This window comes from Aotus nancymaae, unplaced genomic scaffold, assembly GCF_030222135.1.
Source record: "Aotus nancymaae isolate 86718 unplaced genomic scaffold, 86718_ANA_hifiasm-v0.15.2.pri h1tg000089l, whole genome shotgun sequence".
Classification (NCBI taxonomy): Eukaryota; Metazoa; Chordata; class Mammalia; order Primates; family Aotidae; genus Aotus; species Aotus nancymaae.
In genome coordinates this window covers 18,421,546-18,436,114 of record NW_026988504.1, presented here as the reverse complement: position 1 = coordinate 18,436,114, position 14,569 = coordinate 18,421,546, and the positions used below count along the sequence as shown (strand labels likewise).

General features: G+C 52.5%; 2 protein-coding genes across 3 annotated transcripts; both read right to left on the bottom strand.

Moving 5' to 3' along the window:
- Nucleotides 1-981: 981 nt before the first annotated feature.
- On the bottom strand, nt 982-3,269 carry LOC135271709 (somatotropin-like). 2 transcript variants are annotated; one of them, XM_064369627.1, is made up of 5 exons: nt 3,218-3,269; nt 2,064-2,224; nt 1,736-1,855; nt 1,479-1,643; nt 982-1,226 (listed from the first exon to the last, which is right to left on the bottom strand). In XM_064369627.1, exons 1-5 carry the CDS (start codon nt 3,267-3,269, stop codon nt 1,029-1,031), a joined length of 696 nt encoding a protein of 231 aa, XP_064225697.1. In that variant the 3' UTR covers nt 982-1,028. The 2 variants fall into 2 exon arrangements, with proteins under 2 accessions (XP_064225697.1, XP_064225698.1); XM_064369628.1 differs by lacking the exon at nt 3,218-3,269 and adding an exon at nt 2,477-2,486.
- A 2,693-nt stretch (nt 3,270-5,962) lies between these two features.
- On the bottom strand, nt 5,963-7,424 carry LOC135271672 (somatotropin-like). Its single transcript, XM_064369418.1, has 5 exons — nt 7,415-7,424; nt 7,004-7,164; nt 6,675-6,794; nt 6,419-6,583; nt 5,963-6,157 (listed from the first exon to the last, which is right to left on the bottom strand). Exons 1-5 carry the CDS (start codon nt 7,422-7,424, stop codon nt 5,963-5,965), a joined length of 651 nt encoding a protein of 216 aa, XP_064225488.1.
- Nucleotides 7,425-14,569: the final 7,145 nt, after the last annotated feature.

Genomic DNA, 14,569 nt, shown 5'->3' with positions numbered 1-14,569 from the left:
ATACCAGCTCTGAGAAACATGGGATCCCTGGGAGGGTGGAGACACCACTTACCCCTGCTCCTTCCAGCACCACCAAAGAGGAGGAGCCAGGTGGGAATGGAGGAGGGTCCCTGAGCTCCACGTAGCTTTCTGCGTCCCCCACCATCCTTCCTCCAGTGTCAACTGGGACATGGAGCCCCCATGACAGGGCCTTTTAGCCAGTGCAGGGGACTTAGATGTGGACTGTGAGTTCTGCAGGTGGTGCTGGTTCCCACCCCTCTCCATTGCATCTTCCTAAGGGAAGCGAGTATCAGCTGGGATTTATCCCTTCCCATCCAGTCCTCATTGCTTACGTTGTTATCTATCTGGCACCTGTCGGCACTTCATTTGCAATCCCAATGAAAATGTGTCTTCCACTTCCCTTGCCCTAATTCAAATGCCAAATGGTCTGGTTCTGTACATCTCAAATTTATTTCTGCATTGTTCTCATTTCCCAAGGGTCATTGGGCTTAAGGAATATTCATCTTAAAATTCTTCTGCACACAAGTAATTCCATGACATTGTTTTCTCACCTGTTGGGGAAGTTTTGCCTTTGCACTTAATAGCTGGTCTTGTTTTCATTTATTCCCACTTCTAGGGGGTAGGTTTGGTGTTTCTGGTGACGGTCGTGGAGGAAGAAATGCCTTCAAATCATCTCTGGGTTGACCAGTGAGCTGTGACCAGCAAGCTGGGAGCACTGACCTGGTGGAGTGGCCTCAGTGAGTAATAGACAGCAGTGCTGTGCCGGCTTCCTTCTGGCCCAGGAAGAGCCAAGTCCATTATGTTTCAGGAGCCTGGTTCCCAACAAACCCCTCTGGCTCTGTGGGTTGTCTTCCCAACCTGCCCCTTGCTCCATACCGCCACCCTCCACCCCATAATATTAGAGGACACCTAGTCAGACAAAATAATGCGACTTAGTTTTATTAGGACAGAGCTGGTGGGCACTGGAGTGCCACCTTCCAGGCCCAGGAGAGGCACTCAGGAAGGGCCACAGGAATGCCACCCGGCAGCTAGAAGCCACAGCTGCCCGGCACAGAGTGGCACTGCACAATGCGCAGGAACGTCTCGACCTTGTCCATGTCCTTCCGGAAGCAGAAGAGCAGCCAGTAGTTCTTGAGCAGTGCGTCATCGTTGTGCGAGTTTCTGTCAAACTTGCTGTAGGTCTGCCCGAAGAGCTCCCCAGTTTGGGGGCTGCCATCCTCCAGCCTCTGCAAAGTGAAGGAAGAGAAGGAGAGGCCAAGTGCTTGGACACTGTTCCCTCCCTCTCTCATTCATTCTTTCTCCTCCCTCCCTCTAAGGTGAAGAGAAAGGGCTGGTGGATTCACGAGTGGAAATGAAGAATAAGCTGAGTTCTCCTGGGTCAGGGCCTGACTGCTAAAAAGAGAGCAGCAGTGTTTCTTTCCCCCAGCTCTGGAAGCCAGTGGGGCCCCAGGATTGGAGACAGCTGGCGCCATCCTCACCCCCATCAGAGTTTGGATGCCTTCCTCTAGGTCCTTCAGGTACTCATAGACATCGGTGTGCAAGATGTTATGCAGTCGGCTGTTGGCAAAGACACTGCCGAGGAGCTGCACGGGCTCGAGCCAGGACTGGATGAGCAGCAGGGAGATGTGGAGCAGCTCTAGGTTCTGCAGGGGAAGGACTGGCAGTGGGTGTGCTGCCCGGGGGCTCTGACCACAGGCCTCCCCCATCCCTGCCTGGGGAGAGGGCGACCACTCACGGATTTTGTCAGCACTTCCTCCTTGTTGGCAGGTGTCGGGATAGACTCTGAGAAGCAGAGGAAGGTATTGGGGTTACGCAGGAAGAAATACTTCTGTTCCTTCGGGATATAATTTCCTTCCTAGCAGAAAGATCACACATCAAGGTCTATGCTGGTGACCAGCTCCCATTCTTACTTTTCTGGGACCTCATTCAGCATGTGCTCATCTGCCTGCATTTTCACTTCAGAAAACAACCATGAGCTCCTTCATCTCTCCCCATTACTTCCTAGCAGGGGAAAGTCACCCCTTCCTGCCACCCTGATGGGCACCTATTCCCCAAGAACTTACAAACTCCTGGTAGGTGTCAAAGGCCAGCTGATGCAGCTGATGGGCAAGGAGCATAGCGTCATCAAAAAGCCTGGATAAGGGAATTCTTGGAATGGCACCAGTCTCTTGAAGCCAGGGCAGGCAGAGCAGGGCAAGAGCCAGGAGCAGGGACATCCGGGAGCCTGGGGAGATGCCGTAGGGGAAGGGAGGGAGCCAGAGAGCAAGTGGCCAGCGCTCTTGCTCAAGGGCAGATTTTTTTTGGTCTCCCTTCAGGGACCAGGAACATTCTGAGATTGGCCGAATATCTGGGCTTAGATGGTGATGCTCACATCCAGAAGCCCCAAGCCTGAGGGTTAGAGCCCCCGTCCCATCTACAGGGCGCCGCCTCTGCTGTCCAGACACATCCTGCTCATAGGGGTTTTAGGGGCGCTTACTTGCAGTCATTGCAGCTAGCTGAGCTGTCCACAGGACTCTCCGTGGTTTGGGGAGTTTGGCCTTGGGATCCTGGAGCTGGTCTCTTGTGGGCCCTTTTATACCCTCGCCCCTTCTCTCTGCCTGCTGGCCCCCACCTGTTTCTATGCACGTTCATGCAAGGGGGGCCACTGACGTGCCTGTGCTAATGGATAATTTAGAAGCTTCTCCCACACATGCTGGTATCATGCCCCCTGGCTTGTCATCTTTCCCTTCCCACCGTCACCAGCGCTGTGAGGGTTGTGCACAGAGTGTCAGCCAGAGGCACCACCCATCCTGGCCTCTTTAAGGGGCAGGTGGGTGCCCTCTGGCAGCATGCCATGGTGGCCAACCTGAAGGCAGGAAAGGATGTCAGGATAGCCAGTCCTTGAGACCCACACGGACCCCATCCCACTCTCTATCCTATCCCTTTCCTCCTCCCCGCATGGTTTCCGTCCTCCCACCAGAGAGAGAGTGTGTGCTGGGAAAAGGGGCCAACCACAGCCAATAGATTCTGGGGGTTTAGGGCATGATTCAGTCCTGAATTGCAGAGTCCTGGGCCCGCCTGAGGGAGCTGGATGCAGTGCTAACACTGACCACTAGAGGGAACCAACCCCATTCTTGGCCCTCCCCTCTCCCTGAGCTTTGGGGCTCCTCCAGGTCCCTGGGACAAACAGACTCAGGCTATTACCCCAGCTCCTTGGACCTGCAGCAGAGATAAAAACCAAGAAACAGAAATGCCGGCAACAGACATGAACCACAAGCGCTTCCTCCCATAGCCCTGAAACCATCAGAGAATCTCAAAGTTGGAAGAGCTCTTGAAGGTTTGAGTCTCCTCCCCAGCTTTGGAACTCAGAACGCATCCTGCTGAAATATGCCCTATGCAGCCATGGAAGCCCCTCCTCCTTTTTCTCCTCCTCCTTTCCAGATCTGTATGAAGCTTATCCAGTTGCAAAGGGCCTGCCTGTGCATTCTCACATCTGACCTGCCACTTGTCTTGTGAAGGACCTATTATGATCATCCCATTTCACAGATCATGAGACTGAGGCTCAGAGAGACTGACTTGCATGAGCTACCTCAGCCAGGGCAGCAGCTCTCCACAACCTCGTTCTTCCCACATTGTGTCATTCAAAGCCCTTTCTCCAGGCCGGGCATGGTGGTTAACACCTGTAATCCCAGCACTTTGGGAGGCTGAGGTGGGTGAATCATTTGAGATCAGTGATTCAAGAACTGCCTGGTCAACATGGCAAAACTCCATCTCTATTAAAAACAGCAAAATTAGCTATGCATGGTGGCACATGCCTATAATTCCAGTTACTTCTTGGGGGCAGGGGGGTGGGTGAGGTGGGAGAATCCCTTGAACACAGGAGGCAGAGGTTGCAGTGAGCCAAGATCCCACCTCTACACTCAGGCCTTGGTGACATAGCAGAACTCCAGCTTAAAGAAAAAAAAAAAGAAGAAGACAGAGCAGGTAGTGTGGTGCTACTAGTTACTTAGTTATTCTGGCTTCTTTTTTTTTTTTTTCCAGATGGAGTCTCATCCTGTCACACTGGAGTGCAGTGGCATGATCTTGGCTCACTGCAACCTCTGCCTCCTGGGTTCAAGTGATTCTCCCACCTCAGCCTCCTGAGTAGCTGGGATTACGGGCACCAACCACTATGCGGGGCTAGTTTTTGTACTTTTTTAGTAGAGACGGGGTTTCACCGTGTTGGCCAGGCTGGTCTCAAACTCCTGACTTCAGGTGATCCACATGCCTTGGCCTCCTAAGTACTGAGATTACAGGTGTGAGTCACCACTCCCAATACAGTTATTTCAGCTTCTAAATTTCTGTGAGTTCAGGGATTCTGCCCCCAACACAAGCGGCCCTTTGCCTCATTTTGTCCTTCCATAAGGGGCAGATTGTTCTCCCTCAATTCCCAGATGAGAATGGCCCAGTGGCATAGGGTGCCTTTTAGAAACCTCACGGCAGGACAAGGTGAAGGCAGAGAAGGCCAGGACTGAGCCTCCTGTCTCCTGGTGCCCAGGGCTGAGGCTATTTCAGTATAATCTGAAGGTCACAAGCATCAGATGCCCCCTAGAGATGAGAGCAGGAAAGAACACCCTCTCCTGCCCTGAAATCTTCCACCCCTGAGTTTAAGGGCATTGAGCACTCGACGCTGTAGAAACACAAGCAAGCAAACAAGCAAACGCTTCTAGAAGTGGTTGGCAGTGGTGTCGCCAACCAACATTGAAAACCCACACCCCTGTGGTCGAGGATGTGAATGCTGGGCCCTGCCACCTCCCCCTTTTCAGAGCAGAAGACAGAGCTCATTTTCTGCCGTCATTCCTGAAGCATAACCCGACCAGCACCCCAGGCTCATCATCTGCTGGGAGGGCACTGGGCTGTGGGCTGTTCTCCAGGCACGCCTGTGGGAGGATCCGACAGGGATGTCATCAACGATACCAGCTCTGAGAAACATGGGGTCACTGGGAGGGTGGAGACACCACTTACCCCTGCTCCTTCCAGCACCACCAAAGAGGAGGAGCCAGGTGGGAATGGAGGAGGGTCCCTGAGCTCCACGTAGCTTTCTGCGTCCCCCACCATCCTTCCTCCAGTGTCAACTGGGACATGGAGCCCCCATGACAGGGCCTTTTAGCCAGTGCAGGGGACTTAGATGTGGACTGTGAGTTCTGCAGGTGGTGCTGGTTCCCACCCCTCTCCATTGCATCTTCCTAAGGGAAGCGAGTATCAGCTGGGATTTATCCCTTCCCATCCAGTCCTCATTGTTTACGTTGTTATCTATCTGGCACCTGTCGGCACTTCATTTGCAACCCTAATGAAAATGTGTCTTCCACTTCCCTTGCCCTAATTTAGATCCTAAAAGCTCTGGTTCTCTATGTTTTAAACTCATTTTTGCATTGTTCTCATTTCCCAAGGGTCATTGGGCTTAAGGAATATTCATCTTAAAAGTCTTCTGTACACACGTTGTTCTGTGACATTGTTTTCTCACTTTTTGGGGACGTTTTGCCTCTGCCGTTAATAGCCTGTCTTGTTTCCATTTCTTCTCACTCCTGGTGGGCTAGGTTTGGTGTTTCTGGTGATGGTTGGAGAGGAAAAAATGCTTTCAAGTCATCACTGGGATGACTGATGAGCTGTGACCAGCGAGCTGGGAGCACTGACCTGGTGGAGTGGCCTCAGGAAGTAATAGACAGCAGTCATGTGCCAGCTTCCTTCTGGCCCAGGAAGGGGCAAGTCCTTTATGTTTCAGGGGCCTGGTTCCCAATAGACCCCACAGGCCCTGCAGGTTGTCTTCCCAACCTACCCCTTGCTCCATACCCCCACCCCCACCCCATAATATTAGAGAAGGACACCTAATCAGACAAAATGATGCAACGTAATTTTATTAGGATAGGGCTGGTGGACACTGGAGTGCCACTTTTCGGGGCCAGGAGAGGCACTGGGGAGGGGTCTCAGGGATGCCACCCGGCAGCTAGAAGCCACAGCTGCCCTCCACTGAGCGGCACTTCACAACGCGCAGGAATGTTGCAACCTTGTTCATGTCTCTCCGGAAGCAATAGAGCAGCCCGTAGTTCTTGAGCAGTGTGTCACCGTTTTCCAAGTTGATGTCAAAGTTGCTGTAGGTCTGCCCGATCTCCTCAGTCTGGGGGCTGCCATCTTCCAGCCTCTGCAAAGTGAAGGAAGAGAAGGAGAGGCCAAGCGCTTGGACACTGTTCCCTCCCTCTCTCAGTCATTCTTTTCCCTCCCTCCCCTCCAAGGCTCCAGGGTATAGAGAAAGGCCTGGAGGATTCACGAGTGGAAATGAAGAATAAGCTGAGTTCTCCTGGGTCAGGGCCTGACTGCTAAAAAGAGAGCAGCAGTGTTTCTTTCCCCCAGCTCTGGAAGCCAGTGGGGCCCCAGGATTGGGGACCCCTGGTGCCACCCTCACCGCAATCAGAGTTTGGATGACTTCCTCTAGGTCCTTCAGGTACTCATAGATGAAGCTGTTTGAGACACTAGGCAGTTGGCTGTTGGCAGAGACACTGCTGAGGTACTGCACGGGCTTGAGCCACATCTGGACGAGCAGCAGGGAGATGCGGAGCAGCTCTAGGTTCTGCAGGGGAAGGACCAGCAGTGGGTGTGCTGCCCGGGGGCTCTGACCACAGGCCTCCCCATCCCTGCCTGGGGAGTGGGTGGGCACTCACAGATTTCTCCAGAGTTTCATTTCTGTTAGTGGGTGTTGGGATAGACCCTGAGAAACAAAAGGGGGTCCTGGCGTTCTGTCGGAAGAAATCGCTCTGTTCCTTCAGGGTACGAGCTTCTTCCTAGGAGAAGGACCGCCCATCAATACCTATGCTGGTGACCAGCTCCCATTGTTCCTTTTCCGGGACCTCACTCAGTGTATGCTCATCTGCCTGCATCTTCGATTCAGAAAACAATCCTGAGCTCCTTCATCTCCTCCCATTACTTCCCAGCAAGGCAAAGTCACCCCTTCCTGCCAACCTTGACATGCATCCATTTGTCAAGAGCTTACAAACTTCTGGTAGATGTCAAAGGCCAGCTGGTTCAGGCGAGAGGCGCGGATCATAGCATAGTCATAAAGCGAGGATAAGGGAAATGCTGGGAAGGCACCAGCCTCTCGAAGCCAGGGCAGGCAGAGCAGGGTGAAAGTCAGGAGCAGGGATGCCTGGGAGACTAGGGAGAAACCAGAGGGCGTGGGAGGGAGTCGGAGAGCAAGAGGGCAGTGCTCTTGCTCAGGGGCTGTTTCTTTTCTGTCTCTCCCTCCAGGGACCAGGAACATTCTGGTCCAAATATCTGGGCTTAGATGGCGATACCCACATTCAGAAGCCCGAAACCTGAGGGTTAGTGTTCCCCGTCCCATCTACAGGGCGCCACCTCTCCCCTCAGGACATATAATGCAGAAAGTGATTTTAGGGGCACTTACCTACAGCCATTGCAGCTAGGTGAGCGGTCCACAGGACTCTCCGTGGTTTGGGGAGTTGGGCCTTGGGATCCTGGAGCTGGTCTCTTGTGTGCCCTTTTATACCCTGTCCCCTTCTCTCACCCTGCTGGTCCCTACCTGTTTCTATGTATGTATGGGCAAGGGAGGGTCACGGACATGCCTGTGTAGTGGATAATTTAGAAGCTTCTCCCACACATGCTGGTATCATGCCCCCTGGCTTGTCATTTTTCCCTTTCCACCGTCACCAGCGCTGTGAGGGTTGTACACAGAGTGTCAGCCAGAGGCACCACCCATCCTGTCCTCTCTTTTAGGGGCAGGTGGGTGCCCTCTGGCAGCATGCCCTGGTGGCCAACCTGAAGGCAGGAAAGGATGTCAGGATAGCCAGTCCTTGAGACCCACACGGACCCCATCCCACTCTCTATCCTATCCCTTTCCTCCTCCCCGCATGGTTCCTGTCCTCCCACCAGAGAGAGAGTGTGTGCTGGGAAAAGGGGCCAACCACAGCCAATAGATTTTGGGGGTTCTGGGCAAGATTCAGTCCTGAATTCCACTTTGGCTGAGTCCTCCTGGGCCCGCCTGAGGGAGCTGGATGCAGTGCTAACACTGACCACTAGAGGGAATCAATCACATACTTTGCCCTCCACTTTCCCTGCGCCTTGGGGCTCCCACAGTTCTGCGGGGATGAAGAATCCAGACTCAAGCAGAGATAAAAACCAAGAAACAGAAATCCCGGCAACAGACATAAACCGCAAGCACTTCCTCCCATTGCCCTGAATCCATCAGAGAATCTGAAAGTTGGAAGAGCTCTTGAAGGTTTGAGTCTCCTCCCCAGCTTTGGGACTCAGAACACATCACACTGAAATATGCCCTATGCAGCCATGGAAGCCCATCCTCCTTTCCAGCTCTGTGTAGAGCTTATCCAGTTGCAAAGGGCCTGCCTGTGCATTCTCACATCTGACCTGTCCCTTGTCTTGTGAAGGAGCTATTATGATCATCCCATTTCACAGATCAAGAGACTGAGGCTCAGAGAGACTGACTTGCATGAGCTACCACAGCCAGGGCAGCAGATCTCCACAAGCTTGCTCTTCCCACAATGCATCATTCAAAGTCCTTTCTCCAGGCCAGGCATGGTGGTTAACACCTGTAATCCCAGCATTTTGGGAGCCTGAGGTGGGTGGATCATTTGAGGTCAGGAGTTCAAGACCAGACTGGTCAACAGGCAAAACTCCATCTCTACTAAAAATACAAAAATTGGCTGTGCATGGTGGCCCATGCCTGTAATCCCAGCTACTCCGAAGGGTGAAATGGGAGAATCCCTTGAACCTATGAGGCAGAGTTTGCAGTGAACCAAGATTGTGCCACCGCACTCCAGCCTGGTGCCAGAGCAGAACTCCATCTCAAAAAAAAAAAGAAAAAAGAAAAAAGAAAGAAAGATAGAAAGATAAACGTTCTTTCTCGAGTGCAGTAGCATGGTGCTATTCCTTTAGTTATTTCTGCTGGCTCTTCTTCTTCCTCCTCTTCCTCCTCTTTCTCTTCTTCTCCTTCTCTTTCTTCTTCCTTCCCCTCATCCACCTTCTCCTTCTCTCCTTCTTCTTCAAAATGGAGTCTCATTCTGTCACCCAGGCTAGAGTGCAGTGGCATGATCTTGACTCACTGCAACCTCTGCCTCCTGGGTTCAAGGCATTCTCCCACCTCGGCCTCCTGAGTAGCTGGGATTACAAGTGCCCCCCACTATGCCAGGTGAATTTTTGTACTTTTTTAGTAAAGATGGGGTTTCACCATGTTGACCAGTCTGGTCTTGAACTCCTGACTTCAGGTGATCTGCCCGCCTTGGCCTCCCAAGGTACTGAGATCCAACCCAGTTATTTCAGCTTCTAAATTTCTCTGAGTTCAGGGATCCTGCCCCCAACACGAGCAGCCCTTTGCCTCATTTTGTCCTTCTATAAGGGGCAGATTGTTCTCCCTCAATTCCCAGGTGAGAATGGCCCAGTGGCACGGGTGCCTTGTGGAAACCTCACAGCAGGACAAGGTGAAGGCAGAGAAGACCAGGACTGAGCCTCCTGTCTCCTGGTGCCCAGGGTTGGGGTTATTTCAATATCACCTGAAGGTCACAAGCATCAGATGCCCCCAGAGATGAGAACAGGAAAGAACACCCTCTCCTGCCTGAAATCTTCCACCCCTGAGTTTAAGGGCATCGAGCACTCGATGCTGTAGAAACACAAGCAAGCAAACAAGCAAACGCTTCCGGAAGTGGTTGGCAGTGGTGTTGCCAACCAACATTGAAAACCCACACCCCTGTGGTCTAGGATGTGAATTCTGGGCTCTGCCACCTCCTCCTTTTCAGAGCAGAAGACAGAGCTCATTTTCTGCCGTCATTCCTGAAGCATAACCCGACCAGCACCCCAGACTCATCATCTGCTGGGAGGGCACTGTGCTGTGGGCTGTTCTCCAGGCACGCCTGTGGGAGGACCCGAGAGGGATGTCATCAACGATACCAGCTCTGAGAAACATGGGGTCACTGGGAGGCTGGAGACACCACTTACCCCTGCTCCTTCCAGCACCACCAAAGAGGAGGAGCCAGGTGGGAATGGAGGAGGGTCCCTGAGCTCCACGTAGCTTTCTGTGTCTCCTACCATCCTTCCTCCAATTGTCACCTGGGACATGGAGCCCCCATGACACGGCCTTTTAGCCAGTGCAGGGGACGTAGATGTGGACTGTGATTTCTGCAGGTGGTGCTGGTTCCCAGCCCTCTGTGTTGCATCCCCCTAAGGGAAGCGAGTATCAGCTGGGATTTATCCCTTCCCATCCAGTCCCCATTGTCTCCATTGTTATCTGAGTTTCCTTTTTGCTGGCAGGTGTCGGGATGGACTGTGAGAAGGAGAGGGAGGTCTGGGGGTTGTGGCACCTGCTGGCACTGCGTTTAGAAATCCAAATAAAATATCTCATCCACTTTCTTGCCCTAATTCAGACCCCAAATGCTCTGGTTCTGTACATCTCAAATTCATTTTTGCATTGCTCTCATTTCCCAAGGGTAGTTGGGCTTAAGGAATATTTATCTTAAAATTCTTCTGCACACAAGTAATTCCAAGACATTGTTTTCTCACTTTTTGGGGAACTTTTGCTTCTGCACTTAATAGCCTGTCTTGTTTTCATTTATTCCCACTCCTGGGGGACTAGGTTTGGTGTTGCTGGTGATGGTTGGGGAGGAAGAAGTGCCTTCAAATAATCACTGGGATGTTCAGTGAGCTGTGACCAGCGAGCTGGGAGCGCTGACCTGGTGGAGTGGCCTCAGGAAGTAATAGACAGCAGTGCTGTGCCTGCTTCCTTCTGGCCCAGGAAGAGGCAAGTCCTTTAGGTTTCAGGGGCCTGGTTCCCGATAGACCCCACAGGTCCTGCAGGTTGTCTTCCCAACCTGCCCCTTGCTCCATACCCCCACCCCCACCCCATAATATTAGAGAAGGACACTTAGTCAGACAAAATGATGCAACTTAATATTATTAGGCAGGGCTGGTGGACACTGGAGTGCGACCTTCCGGGGCCAGGAGAGGCAATAGGGAGGGGTCACAGGTATGCCACCCGGTAGCTAGAAGCCACAACTGCCCTCCACAGAGCGGCACTGCACAATGCACAGGAATGTCTGGACCTTATCCGTGTCCTTCCGGAAGCAGTAGAGCAGCCCGTAGTTCTTGAGCAGTGCGTCATTGTTCTGCGAGTTGATGTCAAACTTCCTGTAGGTCTGCCTGAAGATCTCCCCAGTCTGGGGGCTGCCATCTTCCAGCCTCTGCAAAGGTCTCCCTCAGGGACCAGGAATATTCTGAGATTGGCCGAATATCTGGGCTTAGATGGTGATGCTCACATCCAGAAGCCCCAAGCCTGAGGGTTAGAGCCCCCGTCCCATCTACAGGGCGCCGCCTCTGCTGTCCAGACACATCCTGCTCATAGGGGTTTTAGGGGCGCTTACTTGCAGTCATTGCAGCTAGCTGAGCTGTCCACAGGACTCTCCGTGGTTTGGGGAGTTTGGCCTTGGGATCCTGGAGCTGGTCTCTTGTGGGCCCTTTTATACCCTCGCCCCTTCTCTCTGCCTGCTGGCCCCCACCTGTTTCTATGCACGTTCATGCAAGGGGGGCCACTGACGTGCCTGTGCTAATGGATAATTTAGAAGCTTCTCCCACACATGCTGGTATCATGCCCCCTGGCTTGTCATCTTTCCCTTCCCACCGTCACCAGCGCTGTGAGGGTTGTGCACAGAGTGTCAGCCAGAGGCACCACCCATCCTGGCCTCTTTAAGGGGCAGGTGGGTGCCCTCTGGCAGCATGCCATGGTGGCCAACCTGAAGGCAGGAAAGGATGTCAGGATAGCCAGTCTTTGAGACCCACACGGACCCCATCCCACTCTCTATCCTATCCCTTTCCTCCTCCCCGCATGGTTCCCGTCCTCCCACCAGAGAGAGAGTGTGTGCTGGGAAAAGGGGCCAACCACAGCCAATAGATTTTGGGGGTTCTGGGCAAGATTCAGTCCTGAATTCCACTTTGGCTGAGTCCTCCTGGGCCCGCCTGAGGGAGCTGGATGCAGTGCTAACACTGACCACTAGAGGGAACCAACCCCATTCTTGGCCCTCCCCTCTCCCTGAGCTTTGGGGCTCCTCCAGGTCCCTGGGACAAACAGACTCAGGCTATTACCCCAGCTCCTTGGACCTGCAGCAGAGATAAAAACCAAGAAACAGAAATCCCGGCAACAGACATGAACCACAAGCGCTTCCTCCCATAGCCCTGAAACCATCAGAGAATCTCAAAGTTGGAAGAGCTCTTGAAGGTTTGAGTCTCCTCCCCAGCTTTGGAACTCAGAACGCATCCTGCTGAAAGATGCCCTATGCAGCCATGGAAGCCCCTCCTCCTTTTTCACCTCCTCCTTTCCAGCTCTGTATGGAGCTTATCCAGTTGCAAAGGGCCTCCCTGTACATTCTCACATCTGACCTGTCACTTGTCTTGTGAAGGAGCTATTATGCCATCCCATTTCACAGATCAAGAGACTGAGGCTCAGAGAGACTGACTTGCATGTGCTACCTCAGCCAGGGCAGCAGAACTCCACAAGCTTGCTCTTCCCACATTGTGTCATTCAAAGTCCTTTCTCCAGGCCGGGCATGGTGGTTAACACATATAATTCCAGCATTTTGGGAGGCTGAGGTGGGTGGATCATTTGAGATCAGCAGTGCAAGACCAGCCCAGTCAACATGGCCAAACCCCATCTCTATTCAAAATACAAAAATTAGCTGGGCATGCTGGCGAATGCCTATAATCCCAGCTACTCGGGAGGGTGATGTGGGAGAATCGCTTGAACACAGGAGGCAGAGGTTGATGAAAGCCAACATCACACCTCTGCACTCCAGCCTTGGTGATATAGCAGAAGGCCCACTCAAAAAAAAAAAAAAAAAAAAAAAAAAAAAAAAGTCCTTTCTCCAGAACAGGTAGTGTGGTGCTACTCAGTTATATAGTTATTCTACCTGCTGCTGCTGCTGCTGCTTTTTTTTTTTTTTCAGACGGAGTCTCATTCTGTCACCCAGGCTGGAGTGCAATGGCATGATCCTGGCTCACTGCAACCTCTGCCTCCTGGGTTCAAGTGATTCTCCCGCTTCAGCCTCCTGAGTAGCTGGGATTACAGGCATCCACCACTATGCCGGGCTAATTTTTGTACTTTTTAAGTAGAGACGAGGCTTCACCACGTTGGCCAGGCTGGTCTGAAACTCCTCCTGACTTCAGGTGATCTGCCTGCCTTGGCCTCCCAAATTACTGAGATTACAGGGATGAGTCACTGCTCCCAACCCAGTTATATCAGCTTCTAAATTTCTCTGAGTTTAGGGATCCTGCCCCCAACGCAAGCGGTCCTTTGCCTCATTTTGTCCTTCCACAAGGGGCAGATATTCTCCCTCAATTCCCAGGTGAGAATGGCCCGGTGGCACGGGGTGCCTTTTAGAAACCTCACAGCAGGACAAGGCGAAGGCAGAGAAGGCCAGGACTGAGCCTACTGTCTCCTGGTGCCCAGGGTTGGGGCTGTTGCAATATCATCTGGAGGTCACAAGCAACAGATGCCCCCCAAAGATGAGAGCAGGAATGAACACCCACTCCTGCCCTGAAATCTTCCACCCCTGAGTTTAAGGGCCTCGAGCACTCGATGCTGTAGAAACACAAGCAAGCAAACAAGCAAACGCTTCCAGAAGTGGTTGGCAGTGGTGTTGCCAATCAACATTGAAAACCCACAACCCTGTGGTCGAGGATGTGAATGCTGGGCCCTGCCACCTCCCCCTTTTCAGAGCAGAAGACAGAGCTCATCTGCCACCACTCCTGAAGCATTACCCAACTAGCACCCCAGACTTCTCATCTGCTGGGAGGGCACTGGGCTGTGGGCTGTTCTCCAGGAGGGCTATGGGAAGATTCCAGGGAAATGTCATCAACGATACCAGCTCTGAGAAACATGGGATCCCTGGGAGGGTGGAGACACCACTTACCCCTGCTCCTTCCAGCACCACCAAAGAGGAGGAGCCAGGTGGGAATGGAGGAGGGTCCCTGAGCTCCACGTAGCTTTCTGCGTCCCCCACCATCCTTCCTCCAGTGTCAACTGGGACATGGAGCCCCCATGACAGGGCCTTTTAGCCAGTGCAGGGGACTTAGATGTGGACTGTGAGTTCTGCAGGTGGTGCTGGTTCCCACCCCTCTCCATTGCATCTTCCTAAGGGAAGCGAGTATCAGCTGGGATTTATCCCTTCCCATCCAGTCCTCATTGCTTACGTTGTTATCTATCTGGCACCTGTCGGCACTTCATTTGCAATCCCAATGAAAATGTGTCTTCCACTTCCCTTGCCCTAATTCAAATGCCAAATGGTCTGGTTCTGTACATCTCAAATTTATTTCTGCATTGTTCTCATTTCCCAAGGGTCATTGGGCTTAAGGAATATTCATCTTAAAATTCTTCTGCACACAAGTAATTCCATGACATTGTTTTCTCACCTGTTGGGGAAGTTTTGCCTTTGCACTTAATAGCTGGTCTTGTTTTCATTTATTCCCACTTCTAGGGGGTAGGTTTGGTGTTTCTGGTGACGGTCGTGGAGGAAGAAATGCCTTCAAATCATCTCTGGGTTGACCA